This window comes from Cervus elaphus, chromosome 32, assembly GCF_910594005.1.
Source record: "Cervus elaphus chromosome 32, mCerEla1.1, whole genome shotgun sequence".
Lineage (NCBI taxonomy): Eukaryota > Metazoa > Chordata > Mammalia > Artiodactyla > Cervidae > Cervus > Cervus elaphus.
In genome coordinates, this window is record NC_057846.1 from 8,298,861 (window position 1) to 8,325,931 (window position 27,071).

Below are 27,071 nucleotides of genomic sequence, written 5' to 3' on the forward strand. Positions count from 1 at the left end.
CTTGCCTGAAAAGTTTCATGAACAGAAGAGCTTGGTGGCTAGGGGTCACAAGGAATCAGAGAGCTGAGTGACTGGGGTTACACACATATCCTCCATGGAGAACTGTCTATTCAAGTCCTTTGCCCTGTTTTTGGCTGTGCCCCAAGGCTCGCAGAATCTTATTTCCCTGACCAATGGTTGAACTTGGGCCCAGGCCCTTGGCAGTGAAAGGCCACTGGACTACCAGGGAATTCCCACCTTTGTTCATGTTTAGTGAAGTTGTTTGTCCCTTTTTTGTTGATTTCTGTTGATGAGTAGATGTCGTGATATTAAATCCTTATCAAGTTATATAATTTGCAAATATTTTCTCTCACTCTGGAGATTATCTCTTTCCTTTCTTGATAATGCCCTTTAATGTACAAAGATTTTAATTAAGATGAAATTCAACTTATTTTTATTTGTTTTTTTTTTTTTTACTTGTGTTTTTGGTGTTATATCTAAGCTTCCATCAACAAGTCAGGTTGTGTGCATTTATTTTGTTTCCTTCAAGAGTTTTATGGTTTTAGCTGCAATATTTAGGTGGTTGCGATTTTTAATCATAGTTGTATATGATGTGAAGTAGGGGTCCAAGTTCATTCTTGTACATGTGGAAATCCAGTCATCCAAGTGCCATTTGTTGAAGAGACTGCTCTTTCCCAGTTGATTGGATTTGGCATCCTTGTCAAAAATCAATGGGCTGTAGATATATGGATTTATTTCTAGAGGCTCAGTTCTACTCCATTGGTCTATATGTCCGTCCATATACTAGAACCACTCTGTTTTAAATACTGTAGCTTTGTTACATTTTTGAAATCTGGAAATCTCAGTTGTCCATTTCTTTTTTCTTTTTAAGGTTATTCTGGAATATCCAGGGCTCCTTTAATTCCATATGAATCTGAATGTTGACCTATACATTTCTGAAAAAAAAAAAGCTGTTGAAATTTTGGTAGAGATTGTGATTAATGTGTAGATCACCTTAGGCGAGGTTGTCATTTTTGACAATATTAAGTCTTCCTCCCCATGGACTGTGAAAGTCTTTCCGTTAATTTAGGTCTTCTTTAGTTTCTTTCACCAATGTTTGGTAGTTTTCCATGTACCAGACTTTCACTTCTTTGGTTAACTGTGTTCTTAAGTACTTCATTATTTTAAACACTAAAGGAAATCACGTTCTTCATTTCTTTTTGGGATCGTTCTTTGCACATGGATAGAAACAACTGAATCCTGTGTGTTGATCTTGTATGTTGCAGCTTTACTGAATTTGTTTACTAACTTGAGTAGCTTCCTTTGGATTCACTGGAGTTTTCATACATATGATCACATAATCTGTAAACAGATATAGTTAAAATTCTTGCTTTCCAGTTTGAATTTCTTTAATTTCAACATCCTATCTGATTAGCACTTCTAGTACATCTTTGAATATCACTGATGAAAGTGGGCATCTTTATCTTGTTCCTGATCTTAGAGGGAAAGATTTCTTTTCCTCACCATTGAGTATAATGCTAGCTGTGCAGTTTTCATAATTGCCTTTATAATTTTGAGGAACTTTCCCTCCATTCCTTGTTTTTGAGAGTTTTTATCATGAAAAGACATTGAGTTTTGTCAAGAGCCTTTTCTGTACCTTTTGAGAGATTCATATGGTTTTTTATCCTTTGTTCTGAAAGTGTGCTGTATTACATTGATACTCTCATGTTGAACCACTCTTCCATTCCTGGGTAAATCCCACATGGTCATGATGTATACTCCTTTTAATATGCTTATTGAATTGTGTTTGCTCGAATTTTGTTGAGGATGTTTGTATCCATATTTATAAGAAGTATTATCTGTAGCTTCCTTGTGATATCTTAGTCCGAATTGGTATCAGTGTAACAGGGCCTCATCAAAAGAGTTAGAAGTGTTCCCTTCCTTTCAGTTTTTTTCAAATAGTCTTTGTTTTCTGTTATCAGTATAGGCACTCCTAGCCTCTTCTGGTTAGTATTCATGGGGAGTATTTATTTCATTCCTCTTATCTATCAATCTATTTAAGTCTTTGGATCTAAAGGGAATCTCTTGTAAATAGCATATAGTTGAATCATGCTGTTTTACCCATTCGGACAGTATCTGCCTTTTGATTGGAAAGTTTAATCTGTTTAGATTTAAAATAATTGCTGACAAGGAAGGACTTCCTTCTATTGTTTGGGTGTTTATATTATGTATATATTATAGCTTATTATCCTTCATTTCATCCATTGATGCCTTTTTTGGGGGCAAACCCAGGCCCCAGCAGTGAAAGCACCAAGGAGTCCTAACCACTGGACTACCAGGGAACTCCTGATTTATGCTTTCTTCAATGTGTAGTTTCTGTTTTTCTAGTGAGCTGTTTTGATTGGTCATTTTGCTGCCAGTGATGCCCAAGTCCGCCTGAGCAGTGGAATCACATGTACAAATTTTTAGACACATGGATTCTGCAACTTCTCTACAAACTGTAGATCAGAGTCTGCAGAGCTATGTTCCAGGATTACATGAATCTAAAGTTCTAAGATTCTCCTAAGTCATTCTGATAAACTGCTTAACCAAAGTCCTTCCTAGGGACTAGGAAATCTGCAATTGTTTTCACTAGTGTTCTATATACACGTCTTCCCTTCCATTGCCTATTGAACATTAAAATAAAGGTCATTTAGAGAGTCAACACAGCAACTAGTCGAAGTCAAATAATCCCTCTAGCCAACAATATACTTCACTCCCCCCATCCTCTGAAAAATTTATAGCAACAATCCAGAAACCTGAAAGAGGGAATAGAGATAAAAATGTTATATGTAGCTTCTATCCTGTTAATCTTTCTGATTTCAAGGTTCATCTGTGGTACTTTTATCTTAAACTCCTGTAAACCAAGGTTGTTGCTTTAAGAAAGTACTGGTTGTAATAAAATTTCTTTTCTGTAATCAAAATAAAATACTGTGTGTGTGTGTGTGTGTGTGTGTGTGTGTGTGTGTGTGTGTTGATTTGAGGACCTGAGTTTAACTGATAACACCAGATTGAGAAAAAGTGAAATACAGACACACATAGCTGTTTTAATAAGAGGAAAATTTAGTTATTTTAATGTGGCCTTGCACGAACAAGGTCTTAGTTATATTCTTGCTCTTTGGGAATCAGTAGCTCCACTTCCATAGTTGACATTGCTAGTCTTCAAACCAAACTTAGTTTCGCTCTTCTACTAAAAGTTTCTAGAGGCAGTTATCAGTCATTTGTTTTGAAGAAGTTAGCAGTGAAGTAAAACAGAAACCTAGAGGTTGTTGTCAATATTTTAAGATGGAAAGTTGTGCTTGTTGGGGAGTTAAAGTATTAAATCCAGTCTTTTTAAAATGCTGTGTATATATTCCCATTTTTGTTGGTCCAACCAAGAAACAGGCATAAGGTGTTATTCAAAATGGAGTACATGTTACTTTTTTTTTTTTTTTCCCATAATTGGTAGTCACCTTTCTGGGGCTTCCCCGGTGGCTCAGTGGTAAAGAATCCACCTGCAATGCAGGAGACGCAGGAGATGCAGGTTTGATCCCTGGGTGGGGAATATACCCTAGAGGGAGGGCATGGAAACCTACCCCACTAATTGTGCCTGGAGATTCCCATGGACAGAGGAGCCTAGTGGGCTAGGGTCCACAGGGTCACAAACAGTCGGACATGACTGAATCTACTGAGCACACACACACACACAGCCTCTCTTCTAGAACACACATCTCTAGCAGAGGAGACCCACAGAAATCTTTTAGAAGAAGGCTTTCATTCTTTTTGTTAGCCACAGTATATATTAAACCAGCTTTGACATACAGGAGATATTTAGGATTGTGTTTATGGCTAACTGGACTCATAAGTGGGTGAGAAGATACCTAGCCATGGGCACTTTCATACTGCTTACTTCCATTCACGCTCCTTTGAAGATCAGAGTGGAATTAGCTCTTTGCAATGCTTTAGTATATCTTTGTGGTTTTGAGAAGTCCAGTTGGTGGATTCATGTTTGGCTCACTGCATAAGAACCAACCAGTATAGTTTGGTAACAGCACAGATTCCCAACTTTTCTGTCCACGCCTCCCGCCTCCCCATCTTCTGTTCAGTTGGTCTGGGTCAGTGCCTGGAAATTAAAGTTCTCCAGCAGGCAGCTATGGGAAATATTCTGCAAGAGGCCTCTGAAAAGGTGTTCAAGTCAAGAAAGTTATGAATTGCTGGAATTTCAGTATGGAAGCTACCACCACAAGTTCCATGACTTTTCCCTCCAAATTTACAGGTGTGACTGTATATGAAACAAAATGTGGGCCACAGCCTTTGGAGTCATTTCTGCTGCCTTGGCAGTGGTGAGTTGCTTTGGCCTGATGTTGTACATTGGAGTGCCACTTGTGATCATAGTTGCAAATTCACCATTTCTTATTCTAGGTGAGTAAAACAAAGCATGAGGCTGCACACTGTGTATGTGGGGGTGTGGGGTGGGGAAAGGAAGGGTATTGTGTTAGATTAGGCAAAATAGTTATATATAGGTGACTCTACAGATCCAAAATGAGGAATCAGGAGAAAAAGAAAATCAAATGGAATTATGTGCCTTTCAGTTCCGTTCAGTTCAGTTCAGTCTCTCAGTCGTGTCCAACTCTTTGTGACCCCATGGACTGCAGCACGCCAGGCCTCCCTGTCATCACCCACTCCCAGAATTTACCCAAACTCATGTCCATTCAGTCGGTGATGGCGTCCAACCATCTCATCCTCTGTCTTATGTGCTTTTAAGAGTTGGAAAAATCTAGTACCCCAAATGGAAAACACAGACCAGGGACATGAACAAGTAGTTCACACACACACACACACCCATGCACAAACACACACAGCATCCAAAACACTAGTTATTGAAAATATAAGAAAGAAACATTTGATCTTTCCATTAATCAAGGGATGCAAATTAAACAAAAAGTGAGACACCTTGTCTTTTTATTAGATTAATGAATATTACAGCAAGACTGAAGGTTTGGGGCAGGTTGTATGCAAATAAACACACATTCTGCTGAGGGAAATTTGTAAATTGGTACACGTTTAAAATATAACTTTGCAACAAATCAAAAGACTTAAACATTTAAAGTGGAATCTGACCTGCCAACTCCACTTCTGGGAATTCGTCCCAATTATTGGACAGGCGCTCACAAAATAGAATAAGGATGTTCATTTCAGTGTGATTTAGAATAGGAAAAAAACAAGAACAGGCTAATTGTATGACAGCTTATGGTGAATGATGTTGGATTCGTGATCTCCAAAGAAGAATATTTAGCTTCTTCTCCACCAGGGACTAGGCTTGATCACTCAAGAGCTTCTGTGTAGCAGAGCTTTGTTAAAGTATAAAAAGGGACAGAGAAAACTTCTGACATAGACATCAGAAGGGGAGGCAAAGTGCCCCCCTAGCTAGTCTTATCAAGGCCTTATATACTTTTCTCAGACCCACTCTCACAAAATATATCTTAAATGAACAAGATTAGAATGAACAATAGAAAGATCTGACCAGACCCACTCCCATAATATACATTTTAAGATGACAAGATCAGTGAGAAGGTTCTTGTTAAGGAGAAACATGTCCTCAAGCAAGATGCATTGTTATATTCACTAAGACAAAGCAATGTAGAAAAGACCGTTTGTCATTTTCTCCTTGGGAGCCTCAGATCCCTTTCTCCTTCTTAAGGGCTCTGGACTCCTTTCTCCTCCTCGGGGACCCTGGTCGTCTTATCAACCTACCTAGGAATTGACTTTCTCATTCCCCCCATTTCTTTAAGGAGGATCATGTTGCCAAGGGAAAGGGCCATCGTTTTCATTCCATAACTACGTCCTGCTCTTGAGGGGCATTGTCCCTAAGTTGTTGAGGCAATATATTCTCCTAACTGTCATATTGAGGGTCTCTGCTCCAGCAGCCCTGAGTAATAGTTGGAGGAGGCTGCAGCACTTGTAGGAGCCTGGACAACCATTTGTAACTTAGAAGCTTACAGATGGTTAGAAACAAACCCCATTTTACAGTTACAGATGTAAGGCAAAATACCCATTAAACCAAGTTAAAACATAATCAAAATTAAAAGTCACATTATATCCATAGTTACATCAGTCCATTTTAGGGTTGTTAGATGTCATCAGATCAAGATGAGACATCATATACAATTGCTGTCAGTGCAGGTATTTGCAGAGCTGAAGAAAGTCCTTTCCTTGAAGTGGAGAAACCCACCATGCAATGCCTTTCCCTGACAAGAAGGTTGAAAAGTTGAAAGCTGAGGCACATAGTTAATTCTAAGGTTTCCGGATCTATGACAATATCTGTGCATGAAAACAGTCTCATAGAGACAGTCCCTTCTTCTTAGAGGCAGTTCAAGCCCTCGTTGAAGTCATGGGTAAAACTTTAAACCAACTGTCCTGGGTTTCCTGATTTAGCTTACATGGATGTCCTTTAATAACGGCATTAGCCTTCTCAACCTTTCCTGAAGATTGGGGTCTCCAGGAACAGGGTATGTAATATTCTATTCCTAGAACTTTTGACACCCCTTGAGTTCCAGTAACTTTAAGACAGAACATTGTTGCTCTGAACTTTAGAGTTTAAGATCCAACTTACATCATGAGAAGCCAGTACAGTAAGGTTTCGCCCATTCCTTAACCTCAGGATTTAGTGAATACTGCTTTTGATGTGAAAATAGGTGAGGGGTTTTGAGCTTGATAACAACAGCAACAGCATTTTGTGCTCAATCCACAGTTTTTCCACCAGCCCATACTCTAGGATTTACATTTTGTTCACTTAAAAGAAGAAGGCTCCATATTCGTGAAAACAGAGGCCTGGACCATGTTCAGTATATGCCTTCCTTTAAGGGGTGAGGGAGACTCCAGCTCCATCAGAACCTCGTGAGAAAAACAGCACAGAGCCCCAGTTGCAGCTTAAAAGATGACTGAAATAATAACATTTGGCTCATCCTGACAGTCCCATTACAGTAGTGGGTCAGGAGGAAAGCAGACGAGGGGCTTCAGTGAGCACAGAGAAAGTTGCTCCAGTGTCCAAAAGAAAATCAATCGATTGCCCCCCCCCAGAGTTATAAATCCCCAGGGTTCCACAGGTGTAATTAGAATGGGAGCTCGTGTAGGGACCCCCAGGAATTTTCAGTCCCGATTGCCTTGAGAGTCCAACCCCTGGGGCTTATGTCTCAGAGGGTAATCTCTCCTCAGGCGTGGTCATTTTATAGACCGGACATGGAGCCAGGTGCAGCTTAGATGCTTGAGGGCAATCCAGCTTGAGATGCCTCTCCTTTCCACTATAATAACAAGTCCACCCCTTTTCACCTGGGTTACTCGGGGCACTTTTCCTCAGTCTGTTTCAGAGTGGCTCTAACAGCCATTGTTGGGGCTTCATTCTTTTGCCAGGTTTTTCTTTCTTTCTTTTTTTTTTTTTTTTTCCCTACTTTCCTCCCCGTATTCTTTACCATGATATACCATCTGAGCCAGCTGTAACAGTATTTTAAAGACTGATTTGGTCCAAACGCTTGTTTCCATAACTTATGGCAGATACGTGGAGCTGACTGAGTGAGAAATCTATCTTTCAGATTATTCCTCCCTCTGTACTTTTGGGATCAAAGTCAGTAAACTTGCGGAGAGCCTCTTGTAGTCTATCTAGGAATTTATCAGGAGCTTTCTTCTCTCCCTGTTCTGTGTCAGCCAACTTAGCATAGTTTAAAGTCTTAGTGTGCACTCGCTTGAGTCCTTCAAGAATACACCTGGCAAAGTTGTTCTGATCCCACCTTCGTTTAGGCATGCTATAGTCACAGTCTGGCTCATCATGGGAACTGCTTGGCTCCCAGGAGGGAGGAGGGCTATTTTGTGTTCCCTCCTTCCCCGTGTCTCATGCTTAAGCCATTCATCTCCAAAAGTAGCAGCTTCTCCCAAAACTCGAGTTCTCGAGTCAGGAGTCGGCATCTGTCCCAAGACATACGTTACATCTCTCCAAGTAAGGCCATAAAGTTAGTCCTGTAAAGGCTTCTATGAATTGGGACTGTTTCAGTTTCTACTGAGACTGAGGCAGACCTTTCTGGAAGGGTGCCCTGACTCAGCCTGTTTAGTTGGGAGCCCCAGATACAGGGACAAAGTAAGAGAAGAGGAGGCAGCTGAAGGCTTCGCACCAAAATCTGCACTCTTAGGACATAAGTCTGGCATGTCTCGCAGCGAGATACAGAGCAACACATATGGCACTTCTACCCATTTCTTCTGTTTTCTGCAGAACTGATCTAATTGTAAAATAATGCTATAATTGAGACCCTTGAGCCGACCAGTCTTCCCCATCTTCCAAAGGATACCATGGTCATTCGGTATCAAAGAAAAAGATCAGGCATGTCTTTTTTAAACTCTGGGAATCAAATTTATCCCCATTTTGAAAAAAAAACATTTTAAAGAGGTGGTTCTGGATCCGCTAGCTCCCATCTGGAAGAGAGAAAAAAGCAGCATCCACAGCCGTGGCTTCTTTCCACCGGAGGTGTCCCTCCCTGCTCTAGATGGGGCTGTAGACAGACGTTCCACTGAAGCTTTCCTTCCCTGGTTGGACTTAGTCTGTCCCTTACCGACACAGGTGACTTATCTGTCCCTCCCAGTTCAACCACCAAGGTGGGGTGGAGATGCACCAGGGTAGACCTGATGGCATCCCAGACTGATGTCCAGTTCCTCACCATTAAGACCTTTGTCTGATATTCGTTCCTCCTCTGATGTCACCTGGGGTGGAGCAGAGTAGCTTTCCTGGAATGTTTCCCATGCTAGTTTTCTAGGGGAAGCATCCATGTTCCATGTGCCTGTACACATTCCCGAGTACAGTCCTGACCACAACAGAAGCTTTGAGTTATAAAGAGATGAACAAAAAATCCAAGATGTCTCTTCTGAGTGTCACCACACCAGTATATGTGATAGCAAAAGGGGGAGTGGAGGGTCAGCCAGTGAGGAAAAAGGGATTTCGGTCCTCAAGTTACTAGGGCCAATCCGTCCAGTTCATTCCCACAGATTCCACAAAAGGAGTATCTAGGGAGTTGAGACACAAGCTGTTGGAGAGCTTTCTCTGGTCTGCTAAGAGCTAGCACTACCAAAGGAAGCCCACCACAATTCCAAGCTGACCGGATCCTGCAATTCCTGATCTGTGTATTCAAAAATCTCATGGTCACCAGCAAGGCTTCTACCCACATAGATCAGAGGCACAGCCATGACAAAGACTTACTTTTAGCACTCTGGACCCTGAGGCAGCCAGCCAAGAGAATGACCTCTAGCCTGAGAAACATTCCTGGAACTAGAGCTCCGCCTTGCTCCCAAACGTGCTCTTGTAACTTCCAGCTCCTAGCAAGGCTAGGCGCTTCCATCCATATAGTTTGAGGTCTAAGTAAAAGTACAGAGTAACGGCATGGATCACAAGTCCCTTGAAAGTTTATGACCCAACAGGTTAGGTTAGTAGTTCTAATTCCCTGGGCAATAATGGAACGGTCAAAGAGACCAGGGAAAGGTGACCAAGAAAGGAAAATTTGGTCCAGGCGCATCGCCCATTTCTGGCCCTTCCCCTCGCAGGGATGTTGGGTATCTCTTGGCTTTGGGAAGTCGGTATATAAACCCTGACAAGGCTTCCATTTTGGGGTCTGGCTTCAGTCATTATAAGGCACCACAAAACCCCAGTGCAGGACTCATCACTTGCTTTGCACAGGACATGTCACTCATTCACACAAGCACACTGCAAGATCAGTGAGACCTTGACAGGCAAAGAAAACCGTTTGAGTTGATCTTGTTAATTTTAAAGGGATGTTTAAAAAATGCAGAGACTCTGTCTCTTTCTCTAACAGGTGTTGGAGTCGGTGACATGCTTATCGATTTCTGCCTGCCAGAAGACCAGCCTCACGGATAGTATAAGCAAGCGAATGTCCAATGTCTATTCAAAAGTGGCAGTATCCATTACAAGCACCACCATCACCAGTGTCCTGACCTTCTATAAAGGAATTATGACCTCTTTCATAATAATAAAGAGAACCCGACCTCTTTCAGGTCCATACAATACTTTTGCATTTATATAGGAGCAATCCTGCTCCCTTGTTATTTTCATAACATCATCTGTTTTGGAGCATTTATGGCCATGGATGGTAAAAGAGAAGTAGTCTGTCTATGGTGGCTGAAGAAGCAGGAAACTCCTGACCAAAAATGTTCCTCGTTAAAAAAGTCCTTTTGCCTCCCAGGTAATTTTCTCCAAGATGAACATAAAGCTGATATCCATCCAATGAATCTATTCCTTTTTCAATTTATTTTTCATTGAAGGATAATTGCTTTACAGAATTTTGTTGTTTTCTGTCAAGCCTCAACATGAGTCAGCCATATGTATACAAATATCACCTCCCTTTTGAAACTCCCTCCCAATCCCACCCCTCTAGGTTGATTCAGAGCCCCTGTTTGAGTTTCCTGAGCCATTCAGCAAATTCCTGTTGGGTTAGGGTTAGGGTTAGGGTTAGGAATCCAGTGGATCTGTTCTTTGGAGAATATTTTAGTCCTTTTCTCACAAGCACCGAGTCCAAGATTTTTGCAGTGCTCCTATACTTGGTACATCATAAGTAGTATATATGGGTGTTTCTGAGTGCAGGAAGGTTTAGACCTCCGAAATTTGGCAAGTGACGACTCCTACACCACACAATATTGTAATGTAGAAGAAGACTATTTTTCAAGTTATGGTCCCAGGGTAATGGTTATCATTACTGAGATTCTTGACTACTGGGATAAAGGCAGATTCTTGACTACTAGGCAACAATTGAAAAAATGTCTGGCAGATTTTGAAAACAGTGAGTATGTATATAAAAATCTTACAGAGTTTTGGTTATGAGAATATATATAATATATGGAAAACCTCCATCAAGATATATGATAAGACAGCCTTTCTAAGCAATAAATGCATTTTTTAAAAGGAATTTCCACTTTTTCTGTATAACATTAATATTACATCATCACGGGAAATCATTTGTTCCCAGGCCTTCATTCAAACCATGAGTATGTCTTCTTCAACCAATAAGAAACTGATGTTACACCAGTTCCGAGACACGGCCAAGAAGTGTGAAGTTCCCCTAATGGTATACAACCAGGTTTTCATATATTTGGATCAGTATTCTGCAATATTAGAAAACACTGTTCAAAATGTGACTGTTGCATCAACAGCAATGTTCATTGTTTCCTTATTGTTAATTCCTCATCCCCTGTATTCCTTGTAGGTAACTTTTGCAATTGCTTCTGTGATTATGGGCCTCATGGGTTATATGGCCTTCTGGAATGTCAATCTCGATTCCATAACCATGATTAATCTTGTCATTTGTATAGGGTTTTCCTTTGACTTTTCTGCTCACATTTGTTATGTGTTTGTTTCCAGGTCAGAGCCCTCAGTCAACTGAAAAACCATTGAGGCATTGTATCTGCTAGGCCACCTGGTGTTACAAAGTGCATTGTCAACAATAATAGGTGTGTGTGCCCTGTCGGCAGCTAAAGCATACATCTTCAGGACATTTGTAAAGATTGTTTCTTGTGGTGGTATTTGGAGCTGCTCGTGGGCTAATTTGTATCCCAGTATTATTAACTGTTTTCTGAAAGTTAGTTTGCACAACCACTAACAAATCAGAGACCAATTATAGAATTCCTGATTAGCCCAACCCAATCTGATGAAAATGCACCATTAAGAATAGTCAATAATCTAAAAGCAAAGGCATCTTTCCTTGGCTTTGAAATACCGTTTTAAAATGTTATTTAAAATATCCCGAGAGAGGAGAGAGCAAGATGGCGGAGGAGAGGTGGACGTGGAGTACATCTCTCTCCACAGATACATCAGCAATATACCTTCAGACACAGAAGTGCATGCAGAACACCAGCTGAGAGTGGATAGGAGTACCTGGCCAGTGGAAAAGAATACATAGAACCATGCAAAACTCTGTAGGATGAAGGAACCAGGGGGCAAAACAGGAGTGGGAGATCTCAGATGCCTATTCAGGACTACAAATGAGCGCCATTCTATGATAATCTCCAAAATTAAGTTTCTGGGGATAAGATTTCTCAGGGTAGCTCTAAAGAGCCAACACTGCTTGGCAGGGGCTGTACTCCAAAATAGACAGGAGATAGATCTCCTGATCCCTGAACAAGGAGGGACTTGAACCATCTTGAGTGAGACATGTTGTTTCTGGGTAAATATCTCCAGCTAAGTTAAAGAAAGTCTCACAGTCCTCAAGAAAAACATTCAGATCCTACAGGATCTCAAAGAATGAGCTGCAGAGTTCTCGGGGTGGCTACAATCTCTCTTTGGGGGATGGGGAATTTGGAGTTGGCTAACGCCCCTACTAGTCCCTGTTATCATTGATGCTGCCTAGGATTGCTCCATGTATTATTGATTGTTTAACCCATATTGTCTCAACATGCAATGCCAGTTCAACAAGGATATATAAAATTACACCCAACCATGGAAAACATCACTCACCATTAGATGAACACCATTATAAGGACTCTGAGGCTTCAGACTAGCAAGAGGGGGAGGCCCAGCGCCCCTCGCCATCCCAACTCAGCAGGAAATAGCCACAGAGAGCTTGACGCCTCTATTCCCTAAGAAATGGGTCTCCTATCTCTTGAGATGGGAATGTTAGTTAGAATAGGAAGAATAGGAAAAAGGAGTCCAAAATGGTGGTGGCTAAAAGACAAAGAAAGTCCGAGAATATTGGAAATAAAAGCAAAACTAAACAAATGGGACCTAATGAAACTTAAAAGCTTTTGCACAATAAAGGAAACTATAAGCAAAGTGAAAAGACAGCCTTCAGAATGGAGAAAATAATAGCAAACCAAGAAACAGACAAAGAATTAATCTCAAAAATATACAAGCAACTCCTGCAGCCCAATTTCAGAAAAATAAATGACCCAATCAAAAAATGGGGCAAAGAACTAAACAGACACTTCTGCAAAGAAGATATACAGATGGCTAACAAACACATGAAAAGATGCTCAACATCACTCATTATCAGAGAAATGCACATCAAAACCACAATGAGGTACCACTATACTTCAGTCAGAATGGCTGCTATCCAAAAGTCTACAAGCAATAAATGCTGCAGAGGGTGTGGAGGAAAGGGAACCCTCTTACACTGTTGGTGGGAATGCAAACTAGTACAGCCACTATGGAGAACAGTGTGGAGATTCCTTAAAAAACTGGAAACAGAACTGCCATACGACTCAGCAATTGCACTCCTGGGCATACACACCGAGGGAACCAGATCTGAAAGAGACACGTGCGCCCCAATGTTCATTGCAGCGCTGTTTATAATAGCCAGGACATGGAAGCAACCTAGATGCCCATCAGCAGACGAATGGAAAAGGAAGCTGTGGTACATACACACAATGGAACATTACTCAGCCATTAAAAAGAATGCATTTGAATCAGTTCTAATGAGATGGATGAAACTGGAGCGCATTATACAGAGTGAAGTAAGCCAGAAAGATAAACACCAATACAGTATACTAACACATATATATGGAATTTTAAAAGATGGTAATGATAACCCTATGTGCAGGACAGAAAAAGAGACACAGATGTATAGAACAGACTTTTGGACTCTGTGAGAGAAGGCGAGGGTAGGATGATCTGAGAGAATAGCGTTGAAACATGTATATTATCAAGGGTGAAACAGATCGCCAGCCCAGGATGCATGAGACAAGTGCTCAGGGCTGGTGCACTGGGAAGACCCAGAGGGATGGGATGGGGAGGGAGGTGGGAGGGGGGATCAGGATGGGGAACACATGTAAATCCATGGCTGATTCATGTCAGTGTATGGCAAAAACCACTACAATACTGTAAAGTAATTAACCTCCAACTAATAAAAATAAATGAAAATAAAATAAAATAAAAGACAAAGAAAGCAAAAAGCATGCAAAAGTGGGACAAAAGAAAATCTGAGGACCAGAGTAAGAACCTCAGGTGGGAAAAACAGCCCCCCTGGCTAGGCCAATTTCCACAGGGCAGGCTCAGGGGCAAGAGACAAATGTACATAAAGAGGAAACCAAGATGGATCGAGGCCTCGCCTTTGGGATCGACCTGCTCTCACACCTCGAGGGTGTACTTTCCTTGGCTTGCTGAATAAAACTCTGAGCTATAAGCAAGCTGTAACACTCGTCCACTGTGTTTCCAATCTCTGCTGTGGAAAGACAGAACCAAGGAAATTACATATCTACATATTACACATTATATCTACATTATATCCCCGACATATCTACACATTATATTTATTATCACAAGAAAACAGTTTTTAGAGTTTACTAATAAAATTGTTTTACCTGTAGCATGATACAATTGCAAATAATATGATTCGAAGCTATGCCAAGTGAAACAAGGGGACCCCTGTCATAGAATTTGCCTCAAATTCCAGTTGTCTAGAAAGTCATGGAGAGGACCTACCACAAAAATATATTCAGGTAAAGACCTTTCAATTCTGATACTGTGTGTGTTACATATGATATTGAAACACTACAGCTTATTGATTTAAACATTAAAATTCAGTTAAAATCAAAATATATGGATTATGATTTTAGAATAAGAAAGTAATGAAGATTTGCTTCTTCCCACAAATCTCTGGCATGCTTTTCAAAGTTTCTTTCAAAAATCAAAAGTTTACAACTCTTGAATATACAAAATCTGAATCTTATATGAAACTGTGAAAACATTAATAACTGTGACATTAAGACTTTTTCTAAACTTCTATTAGGTTGTTAGCTTTTACTATTTTCATTGGAGAAACACCATCTCAGAAAGGCCTGAGTATTAAAAGGCTTTTTCCAGAAGGTGTCTTCTCATTTTCACCAGTTTGACTCAGAGCATTAGGTTTTCCAGCCCCAAAATTACTGGACAGATAACAAGTGACTGGCACTATGCTATAATTTACTTTTAAACTGCTCATCTTTCTTCCTCAAAAACATCATGAAACTGTTGTTTAAAGGTTTGTTTTTTTATTCCAATGAACTTCAAACAAAGTTTAGGGGGCTCCTAGAAACAGCAAAGGCTTAAACTGGAAGTAAGAATTGCAGAGTAATTTGACCAGAAAACCAAACTAAACCTGAAGATCAACGTCTGTGCTGAACAGACCTCCCCTGAGAATGTACAACTTGTGTTTTTAACCAGAATGTTACCAAGGATTTAAGACTTGTGGCATTCTTTTTTTTTTTTTTTTTTTTAGGTCCTATCTCTTTTTACTTAAAAAAAATTATTGTAGTGCAGTTGCTTCACAATATTGTGTTAGTGTCATATGTACAGCAGAGTGAATCAGTTATACACGCAGCCACTTTTTTTTAGAATCTATTGTGGCTTTCTTCAGTGTGCTACTTTAAGAAACTTGGATTAAGGATCAAATAAAGCACAGCACACCTAGCTTCCAGTCAAGGACTCTATCTGATAATCTGGGAGTGCTGCTGCTATGGTCCTTGGAACAAGTCTTATCCTTCCCACCTTCTCCTGGCCTCCCTATTAACCCCAGCCGCTAGGTACCTTGATCTTCTTCAAGGCCAGACTCTTTTCGAGGCTGCCAACCTTCATCAGGAAATGGATCATCTACGCCTTGCTACGTTCATTTTCCTCTCCTTCACCTGTCTTCAGGTGGTACTGTAGTTGCAGGGCTTTGGTCTGGAGGAGTACCTGGATCAGCCCCATACTCTCGCCTAGGACAGTTCCTTCCAGGATGTCGGCCAGGTAGACCATCTGACCGGCTAGGTGATGGGTTTCAGGTTGAGGCCGCTGTCCCTTTTCCAGGCGAACAAGAGTGGGTTGAGGGGACACAGGGGCCCTGGTTCTCAGTGCATACCTTGCTGCAGGGGATGTGTCCTGTGTCACAGGCAAAGCCTGCACTGCGCCGTCCACCTTGCTCATTTCTTCTAAGATTTCCAGCTTCAGCAGTGACTCGGTCTTGGAGACCACTAGGATGGAGGCATAATTCACCTCGGTGCTCTTCCTGGAGATGGAGAAGATGAGAGAGTTGGTGGCGGTGAAATGTTCCTGCACAAAGCATTGCTCAGCCTTGGCAGGGCTCCTTTCCGGGGTGTACTGCTCCTTGAGGTCTTGCTCCTCATCCTGGGGCAGGTAAATCAGGCCAGTGCTGAGAACAGCCATTCACACCATGGACAGCAGCAGGAAGATCCCGGGGTGCGAGCCCACCTTCCAGCCCAGCTGCCTGAAGGCCCAAGAAGCGGTGGCTCCAGGCAGTTGGTGTGGCAGCGGGGCCGCTGGGCCAGTTGGGTCTCAGACTGCAATAGCAGTGGAGGTAGTGGAGCCTTGGCCTCAACTCGGGAGGGGGCTCTGCGCTCTGCCCCGCCACCCAGCCAAGCTGGGTTCCTGGTCTTGACCCAAGGCCAAGGGCGGCTCAGGCTCTAGGCCAGGCCCTGCGGGGAGACAGATCCTCTCTCCAGGTCAGGCCCCGACTCTGACCTGGGCCCCTGAGACTGGACACAGGCTCTTGCCCCGCCTCCCGCACTGCCTCCAGTGCAACCTTGAGGGATTAAGGCTCATTTCCAGGGAAAAAGACCAGGTTCTCAAACAGCACAGGAGATCAGAAGAGAGTTGTTGGACAGAACGCCCCTCTCCACCCACCCAATGGTTTCCTGGAGAAGTTCCAAGTGAGTCTGTTTGAACTTGGGCTGCTCGCACCTTAATGCTAGAGCGTCCTTGGCAGTCACGTGGTAGCCTCAGTTCAGGTCAGGTCAGTCCCTCAGTCATGTCCGACTCTTGGCGACCCCATGGACTGCAGCATGCCAGGCCTCCCTGTCCTTCATCAACTCCCTGAGCTTGCTCAAACTCATGTCCATCAAGTCAGGGATGCCTTCCAGCCATCTCATCCTCTGTTGTCCCCTTGTCCTCCCACCTTTAGTCTTTTCCAGCACCAGGGTCTTTTCCAATGAGTCAGTTCTTCGCATCAGGAGGCCAAAGTATTGAAGTTTCAGCTTCAGCATCTGTCCTCCCAGTGAATATTCAGGACTGATTTCCTTTAAGATGGACTGGTTAGATCTCCTTGCAGTCCAAGGGACTCTCAAGAGTCTTCTCCAACAACACAGTTCAAAAGCATCAATTCTTTGGTGCTCAATTTTCTTTATAGTCCAACTCTCACACCCATTCATGACCAATGGAAAAAGTATAGCTTTGACTAGAAGGACCTTTATCGGCAAAGTAATGTCTCTGCTTTTTAATATGCTGTCTAGGTTGGTCATGGCGTTGCTTCCAAGGAGCAAGCATCTTTTAATTTCATGGCTGCAATCACCATCTGCAGTGAGTTTGGAACCCAAGAAAATAAAGTCTCTCATTTCCATTGTTTTCCCATCTATTTGCCATAAAGTGATGGGCCCACATGTCATGCTTTAACTAGCCCCAAATTTGTCCCTGGTGCCCATCTTCTCAGGATTTAGTTAATACAAGAAGCACTTCTTAAAGGTGAATGAAATGAGTGCTTATGTGACTCAGAATTAACTGGGAGAATCTGGCTTGTTCACAGACACACATACTCACACACACACCTGCACACAGAAGGCACAGAATTTCCCTGTGTTCTAAGTGACAGATTTTACCTTTGAGGGGATCATCCGGAAGCATGGTTCTCAGGTAAAGCTTTGGTGAACCTGGTACACATCATTTAGTTATTCCTTACAGACACAATGTTCTTGTAAAAATTTCGAAGTAAATGCACAAAATAAAAAGTGGGAATAGAAGGATCCAAAGCACAGTCCTAAAACTTCCTTCTATCATGCTCCTCTTCTTAATGGAAGTGTTAAAAAGTGGGAGTTTATCCTGACAAACCGTTTTCTTTGCATTTGCAAGCAGGTCCACACATATGCAAGGGTATCTTTTTCATAAATATTATTGCACTGTGTATGTATTGAACAGGTTCGATCCCTGGGTTGAGAAAATCCCCTGGAAAAGGGAAAGGCTACCCACTCCAGTATTCTGGCCTGCAGAATTCCCTGGACCGTATAGTCCATGGGGTGGCAAAGAGTCAGACAGAACTGAGCGAAAAAGAAAAAAAGAAAAAAAAAATCTCTATATGTAGATTATATTTTTCACCAAATACATCAAAGGATCATAACATGTGACTGTATATAGATTTATTTATGCTTTTGAGTTGGTTTATTTAGCCATAATGCTATTTAGGGATCTGGAGATTGTTTATTACCTAACTAATTTGCCTAGGATCACATTCCCATTGTTTTGTTTAGCCATGTGACACATTGCATTTTGCATACTGATTAATTTCCATTGTCTCCAAAAGACAAACGCTTGCCTCACTTTCTAGAATCCCTGTTTCATGCTGGAATAAAAGATCAAATACAATGGTGCATAAGATTATGGCCTCACATCATGTTCTCATCCTATGGAGTCCTGTTTTTATGGTATCAATACCTCCAAATCCTCATTCTCATAAAGTGAGCTAAGGACTCAAAAGTCAAATGCTCCTCCACACATCCAAGAAGTAGTTCTTGATCTTCAACTATCTGCATGATTGTACTTTAGGGCCCTTTACACAGAGAGGGAGGGAATTTTGGTTTTCCCCTACAAAATATATGTCTCCTTAGATATCAGATAAGTATCACCCTTTCCAATCAGATGTACAATTGCTTACTGGGTATGGTGTTTCAGTTTTGTAAGATGAAGAGTTCTGGAGAAGGTGGTGGTGGTAATCGCTATATGACAGTATGAATGTTTTGAATACGTTCAATAGTATGTGTGCTCAGTCAGTCAGTCGTGTCTGACTCTTCCTGACCCATGGACAGAACCTGCCAGGCTCCTCTGTCCATGGAATTTTCCAGGCAAGAAAACTGGGGTGGGTTGCCATTTCCTTCCCCAGGGAATCTTCCTGACCACCCAGGGATTGAACCCACATCTCAATTAACCACAAATGAAAAAAAAGGAAAACAAAACCAGATGTACAGAATTAATAAATGTCTATTGTGGAGTTTTAAAAGGAAACATAAATACAACATGTATGTGCCTGCTCTAGGCCCCGAAAATAGAGGCAAAATAAATGTCCCATGGCTTCTAGATCTGTACCAGGTACAGATGTACATATACCATGTACATAGATGTACCATGTCTTCTACATCTGTTCTAGACACTTCTGCTAATCTACAAATGTTAGATTTATTCTCCACATTCTTTACAATGTGCTCCTGATTATAAAGAAATAGCACAAATAAAATACACCCAACTTAATGTCAAAGTACTTGATTAAGTACACAAGAACTTCCTTAAAACATTCACATCTCCAAGTGAGCAATTAAATAGGAATATATTTCTTCTGAGATGCAAAAAGAAAAAGAGAAAAGGAAAGATATTCCCATGTGATTGCAGAGTTCCAAAGAATAGCCAGGAGAGATAAGAAAGCCTTCCTCAGCGATCAATGCAAAGAAATAGAGGAAAGCAACAGAATGGGAAAGACTAGAGATCTCTTCAACAAAATTAGAGATACCAAAGGAACATTTCATGCAAAAATGGGCTCAATAAAGGACAGAAATGGTATGGACCTAACAGAAGCAGAAGATATTCAGAAGAGGTGGTAAGAATACACGGAAGAACTGTACAAAAAAGATCTTCGTGACCCAGATAATCACGATGATGTGATCACTCACCTAGAGCCAGACATCCTGGAATGTGAAGTCAAGTGGGAAAGCATCACTATGAACAAAGCCAGTGGATGTGATGGAATTCCAGTTGAGCTATTTCAAATCCTGAAAGATGATGCTGTGAAAGTACTGCACTCAATATGCCAGCAAATTTGGAAGACTCAGCAGTGGCCACAGGACTGGATAATGTCAGTTTTCATTCCAATCCCTAAGAAAGGCAATCCGAAAGAATGCTCAAACTACCGCACAATTGCACTCATCTCACACGCTAGGAAAGTAATGCTCAAAATTCTCCAAGCCAGGCTTCAGCAATACGTGAACCGTGAACTTCCAGATGTTCAAGCTGGTTTTAGAAAAGGCAGAGGAACCAGAGATCAAATTGCCAATATCTGCTGGATCATCGAAAAAGCAAGAGAGTTCCAGAAAAACATCTATTTCTATTTTATTGACTACGCCAAAGCCTTCAACTGTGTAGGTCACAATAAACTGGAAAATTTTGAAAGAGATGCCCCCCCCCCCCGCCCCATGCTTAAAAATCTCCGCTGGTGTCGCCCTCAGCCTGCTCACTAAGTTCCAGCCACAGTGGCCTTTGGGAATGACCAGGTCCCTGGGCATCCCACCCACTTTCAAGACTCAGGGCCTTTGCACATGCTGTTTCCTCCAACAAGAATGCCCTCTGCCCACAATTACTTCCTCGCTAAAGCCTGCTCTTTCAGGCTCCAGCTGAAATGTCTCTTCCTCAGAGAGAAGTTCTCGGATTTCTCAATCTACTGATATTTTCAGTGCCTGATTCTCTCTCCAAGTGTGGTGTTTTCCTTCACAGCAGGGACTCTGACCTGCTTTACCTGCGTTTAACACCTGCCTTCTGCATGACACTGTTGGGGGCCACGGGGGCAAACCTCTTGATTCTGCTGTTTACAACAGAAACACCAGAGCCCTTTATCAGCTCTTAACTGCTGAGTGCATATCTGCTGCATGAACAAATGAAGGACTTGGGAACCTGAGTGCAGGACTTTCCATCTCCCTTACATTTACTGCAGACCTCTTGCACATCAGTTCCTCGTTCATCAGCATCTATCCCTAAACAGTCACTGCAAAGTGTTCCTACTGTTCTGTGTCCTCCACACACCCTAACAGCATGCTACTGATTTCTACGCCCAACTAACTGATGGAAACACTACCGGAACAAGGCCAGGGACGAAATCTCAAGTTGCAGACCTACTTCTCTCCAGGATGAGCTCTCAATAACTCATTTTTCCTCCAGCAGTCAGTAGTCTTGTGTCTTATTCTTCACCCAATCACAGGTCCTCTGAAGTCTGTCGTTCAGCTCAAATTCTCCTCTGTGCCCACTCCCATGCTTGGCTCTAAACAGTCCGAAACTCCAGAGCCCTCTAGCCTACCAAGCTGTAGTGTTCTGCAGCACGAGTTCCCAGCCCACTTCACTCAAGCTTTCGGAAGTCACTGCTACTCCTGCTAAATTTGCAAACTGCCTGTTCTCCCATTAGAACCACTAAGGCCTCACCTGATGAAAACAAGCAGTGGAAACAATACACTTCACTTGTCAGGTCTGTTACTTGCTCCTGGGTCATCTCTTTTGGATCCACCCTAATTCCTTTTAAGTCATACCAGTCAATCAAGAAGTATTTATCCAACACCTACCATGTTCCAAGCACTATTTGGTCCCTAGAGACATAACAATCATTAACACAAATCCACTCACACTGCCCCCTCCTCCCCTGGGCCCCAAACGAGGGAAGGGCTGAACACAGCTGCCGGGGGTGAGGGGGTGGAGGGGTGGGTACAGCCAGAGGCTATGGGCACCACCCACGGGCTGGGCGGTAGGCCTAGGGAAGTCAGAGAGGGGAGAGAGCTCCAGGCAGAGGAGTGTCCTGTGTGAAGGTGGCCCGAGAGGGACCCTCGGCACAAGCCCTGGGAGTCAGCACAGGATTTAAGGCCGGACAGTGACAACTGAATCAGTGGCTGAGGCTGAAGGGGCTTTCCAGGCCCAGTACCAACCACAAACACCCAGCCCTTCGGGGCGGTCTGTCCCATTCCCTCTCACCTCCTTCGCCAGGCCCTGGAGCCCGATGGTCTGGCAGACCAGGGCCAGGTCCTGCACTGTGAGGTGGCCACTGCTGCCCACACCCAGCTCTTCCCAGAGGCCCCAGACCCGGCTCTCGAGGGTGTCGAAGGAGAGGTTGCGGGGCTTCTGGGGACTCCCAGAGACCTCGGAACCCCAGACTGGTAGCTGGCCTGAAGCAGGGGAAACACACCAAGGCGGCACTTCACTCTGAAATCAGATGGACTGACAGATGGGCAGACAGACACATGGGAGAGTCAAGCTTCCGATGGTGGCTACATGGGGCTCACCGTGCAATTCTTCCAACTTAATCCTATGCAAAATTTCACAATAAAAGGGGGACTCTGCTGCATGTGGGGGAAGGCATTTTCTGAAGGGAGCCTACAGAAGCTGTAGCACTAGGAGCATACCTACAAGCTTTGTATTTAGAATCAAAAGTCCAGGTTTAAAAAGTTAACGTCTAGAAGGTCTTCAAACCTGCCCAAAGCAAAGAGCACAGTCCAACAAAGGCCAATAACCCTCTCCCTTGGGCAGCCTCTCGCCCTGGCTTCATCTACCTGTTTGCTCTTGCCCACATATTTTTTGTTTTTGTAATATTTATTTAGCTGCTCTGGGTCTTGGTTGCTGCAGGTGAGATCTTTTTAGTTGTGGCACGCAAACACTTAGTTATAGCATGCGGGCTCTAGTTCTCAGACAAGGGATGGAACTCGGGCCCCCTGCAATGGGAGTGCAGAGTCCTAGACAATAAAACACCGCAGAAGTCCCTGGCCCAAGTATTTGAAGGCAAATCCCAGCTGCCGTGTTCTCACCCCTGAGTCTTTCGTATGCACTCCTGACCCCAGTGTGACGATGGCCCTACAACCAACAATGATGTCCCAGATCCCTCAGGCCAAGGCAGAACCACATGCACACGTCTGTTCCTGCCCCCTGCGCCTTCAGAGAGCTCGGATGAGCAAGAGTCTGTAAGATAGCTCCTCGGCAACCCCAGAAGCACTGCCTGTGTGTGAACGGGCAAAGCCGACCTAGGGGCACAGTGGGCCTCTGGCTCTCCCTGCTGCTCTGAGGCTGCTGGGCCAAAGAGGTCTTGGGCATCCACCCCCTTACTCTCCACTTCCCTCTGACAAGGCCCTCTGCCCTCTAGGCCTTTGCAGTGTGGAGACAGCCCCTGTCAGCACCTCCCCTCCAAGAAGGCGTCAAATGAGGCCTAGGCCCAGGGGAAACGCGCTAGCGGGGATGAGCCTGGGGAGGCGCCCGGGCACGGCTGACACATACCCTGCAGCCTGCCCCTACATGGGGCAGTACCCCTGGAGGCCAGGAAGGTCTGGGAAAGGCTGGCCAAGGGCAGGGGCCATGCTGGGTTCTGCCTCTGGCCTGTGGGGCCTCTGAGCGGACCCGGCCCTCTCCCACTGGAAGACCTCCCCGGCTGCCTCCAAAGGCCTGTTTGCAAGCACTCTCGCCGGCCAGCTGCTGCTCCCTCCCCGAGACAGGCCCACTTTTCCTGCAACACGCATACTCTGCTCCCAAGCCCCGGAGAAAAGCGCTTCGGGGTGGTCCTCTCTCAGGGCCCTTGCCCCTGAGCCCGGGGGCCAGCTAGGGGGTCCACAATCCCAGGCCAAGGCAGAACCACATGCACACATCTGTTCCTGCCCCCTGCACCTTCAGAGAGCTCGGGTGAGCCAGCGTCTGTCAGGTAGCTCCTTGGCAACCCCAGCAGCAACACCTGTGTGTGAAGGGGCAGAGCCGACCTAGGGGCACAGTGGGCCTCTTGCTCTCCCTGCTGCCCTGAAGCTGCTGGGCCAAAGAGGTCTTTGGCATCCAACCCCTTGCTCACCCCTTCGCTCTGAGAAAGGCCTCTGCCCTTTAGGCCTTTGCAGTGTGGAGACAGCCCCTGCCAGGACCTCGCATCCAAGTAGGCCTCAAATGAGGCCTAGGCCCAGGGGAAAGGCGCTAGCGGGGATGAGCCTGGGGAGGCGCCCAGACATGCCTGACACATTCCCCGCAGCCTGCCCCTTCATGGGGCAGTACCCCTGGAGGCCAGGAAGGTCTGGGCAAGGCTGGCCAAGGGCAGGGGCCATGCTGGCTTCCGCCTCTGGCCTGTGTGGCCTCTGAGCAGAACCGGCCCTTTCCCGCTGGAAGACCTCGCCGGCTGCCTCCAAAGGCCGGTCTGCAAGCACTCTCGCTGGCTGGCCGCTGCTCCCTCCCCGAGGGAGGCCTACCTCTGAGCAGAACCGGCCCTCTCCTACTGGAAGACGTCTCCGGCTGCCCTCGTGGGAAGCTCACAGCCACGGAGGGTGGGTGCAGGGCTTGCTGGACTCTCACAACAGGGGCCGCCCGTGTGCTCCAGCCCTGGCCAAGCCACCTCAGGCAAGCCTATGACTAACCCACCAACTGACTGGGTAATTGAGGAAAGTTCTGAAAATTGAAAGAAGAGAAAAGCAACACAGAACAAAACGGGGGTTGCTAGGGAAAAGCACCAGTCACGAAGAGGACACAAGTTACCACTCACAGGAGTTCCAGCACAGAGAACGGAGCGATGACACGGGCATGGCCTTTCTCAGGCACCTTCATGCCCAGGGTCACACGATCACACCCCAAGTCGGGAATGGCAAGTGGCCTTCTTCCCACCTCAGGGAAGAGAAACCTGAGACAAAGCAACCAATGATCGGACCCTTCAGGTCCCACGGCGGACACTGACAAGGTGGCTCCTCCCCCTGGTCAGACTACTCCCCTGGTCAGACTCCTTTCCCATCAGGCCCCACCACCTTATCAGACTCCGCCCCCTTATCAGACTCCTCCCCTGTCAGGCTCATCCACCTGGTCAGACTCCACCCCCTCATCAGACTCCTCCCCCGTCAGGCTCTTCTCCCCCAGGTTCAGGGCTCCCACGTGGCTCCAGCAGGGGCCGGTGGGACACCAACCGATTTCAGCCCCAGGGGAGGCTGCAGGTGCTTCCCCAAGGGCCTAGCTCCAGACTAGAAAACCTCACCTGAGTAATGGGTATGATCAGCCATAGAATTTCAGGGGTGGGGTCTGGGGGGCTCACTGGAATCTACATGAAAGGTACATAACCCCCAAACCTCCCAATGGCACCTGCTGCCCCAGTCATGCACCTGCTCCTAACCAAGGCCCCTCCAGGGGTGTGGGAGCAGACCAGGGGCCTGTGCGGGGCGGACACCTTGAACCCCTGCCCCGTGGGGGAGGGAGGGACCCGCTGGCCACTGCACTCTCCCTCCCAGCACTCCTCAGATGCAGCCTCCACTGGTTATCTGGCCAGAGAACAGCAGGCGCTGCCAGCCAAGGAGTTGGCCCATCTTCTAAGGAGCACGTCCACCAGCACCTTCCCACTGGACCCACAGTCCACACCTCCAAGCGGGCCTCCCTTCAGAATTCTCCCTCCATCCCTGACCAGTATCAAAGCCCCTCTTCACTTGTGTTGAAATATTACCTTTGTTCCACTGACCCCACTGGAAACCAGGATTCTAACAGGTACGAGGAGCCCAGAGCACTATTGTCTGAGACTGAAGACAGGCGGAGGCCTGCCTCAGCTGGTGTCATTCTGCTTGCTCCACCAGCCTCCCAGCCTGGCCAGCACCTTACACCTGCACTGCACTTTGGATGATCAAATTCTTCCACCTCTCCACACCCACTTTATCTTGTCTACACCGTTCACTGTAAGGACAGCACTAGATATTACTTGACATTTGTGAGATTGTGACTTATAATAAATATGAATTTGGTCTTCCTCCCATCACTTGCACAGCTTCTAAAACCCTCGAATTTCCTAAGTGATGAGAGCAACCACATCCATGTTTATGCTTGGTTTATAAGCTGACTTTGACAACCACACCTTGAGATGGGCTGGTTGCCAGGGAAACCAACGAATGTGACTAGAGGTTCGTACTTTCAGCCCTACCCCTGACCTCTAGGGAGGTCAGAGGCTGGATGTTGAATTCAATCACTGATGCCCCATCACTGGGTCAGTCATGACTGTGTAACAAAGCCTCCATAAACCCCGAAAGGACAGCATTCAGACCTGCTGGGTTGGTGAACACGGGGAGACTGGGGAAGAATGAGCCCTGGAGAGGGTGTGGGGGCTCTGAGCCTCTTCCCACAGCCCATGCACCTATCACGCTGAGTTACATCCTTTGCAATAAACCACTGATCCACTAATGGGCTACCCTGAGCTCCTTTAGCAAATTAACTGAAACTGAGGAGGCCGTGGGCACCTCTGATCTTTAGCCAGTGGGTCAGAAGCACAGGTGACAAGCTGGACTTGAAATTGTTGTCTGAAGGCATTGCTGTCTTAGCCTGTGGGGTCTGCAGCTGTGTCCAGGGGCATGGTGTCAGAATGGAGTTGAACTGCAGGACACCCAGCTGGCGTTGCAAAATGGCCTGGTGCAGGGGAAATTACACTGGTGACCAGAAGTGCCAAGGTATTCAGAGGATTTTGTGCAGTGCAGATGAAAACACAAGAGTTTTCCCTTTGCAGAACCATTTATCAAATAAGGAAGCCAAAGAAGAAACAAACCCAGGTGCTGCAGTCCATGGTCCCAGTCCATGCAGCTGGGGAACATAGACCTGCTGCATTGTTCAGGTACAACATCATACTCCAGAAGTCACAGAGTCATGGAAAGAGATGTAAAGAAGACCAGAAAGGCTCTTACCTGACTCCAAAGACCCACTGTCTTTATCTGAGGAGGCAAGACCAGCCTGTGATGACAACACAGCCACGAAACCGTCCTTAAATTCCTCGACGTTAACCTGTGAATTTGAGAAAAGCGGTCAACACTGCTTTCGACAGGCCACATACATAACACCCTGGCCTTTGGGGTTTTCTCAGATCTTATGTTGCCTTCAGCACTGAGGACATTTATTTTTTCTAATATTTACTTAAGGTTTAAAAAACCTGAAGATATAATGAGGCAATTAAGAGTGAATCATAAGCCCTTCACCAAAAAACACTACCAACAACTCCATAAAAGGAAATTAGATAAGATAGTTAGAAAACAGTGCAGAAAAGAGGTGTCTGATGATCACAAACATCAGCACATAAAGAAATATCCATGCCTTCACTACCCACCAAGAAAGAGAACATGCCAGCACCTAGGCTATTCTTCCACCAAGGTTCCTTTCCTGATTAAATCCCCCGCCCCTACACTGGGGGGAAAAAAAGCTCTGAACACTCACACATATGTCCTAAGAGTTTCTCTGGAGTATACGCACCTAAGAATGGGATTGCTGGGTCACAGAATATACATTTATATCCCCTTGGCAAATTGAATCTTTTGTCACTATACAATGCTGACCCACTTCAGTTCAGTAATGCTTTTTACCCTAG

At 44.8% G+C, this 27,071-nt stretch overlaps 1 protein-coding gene and 1 pseudogene across 1 annotated transcript in view; one reads left to right on the forward strand and one right to left on the reverse strand.

Annotated features, from left to right (window-relative positions):
• Positions 1-11,619, forward strand: part of LOC122688025 — a 58,760-nt pseudogene extending 47,141 nt beyond the window's left edge.
• LOC122687730 (opioid-binding protein/cell adhesion molecule-like) overlaps positions 1-26,488 on the reverse strand; it is a gene marked incomplete at its 5' end in the record, with an annotated part of 98,826 nt that extends 72,338 nt beyond the window's left edge. The window contains one exon of the mRNA XM_043893365.1: positions 26,398-26,488. Coding sequence (XP_043749300.1) covers positions 26,398-26,488 — 91 coding nt within the window. The remainder of the gene's footprint in view (positions 1-26,397) is intronic.
• Positions 26,489-27,071: the final 583 nt, after the last annotated feature.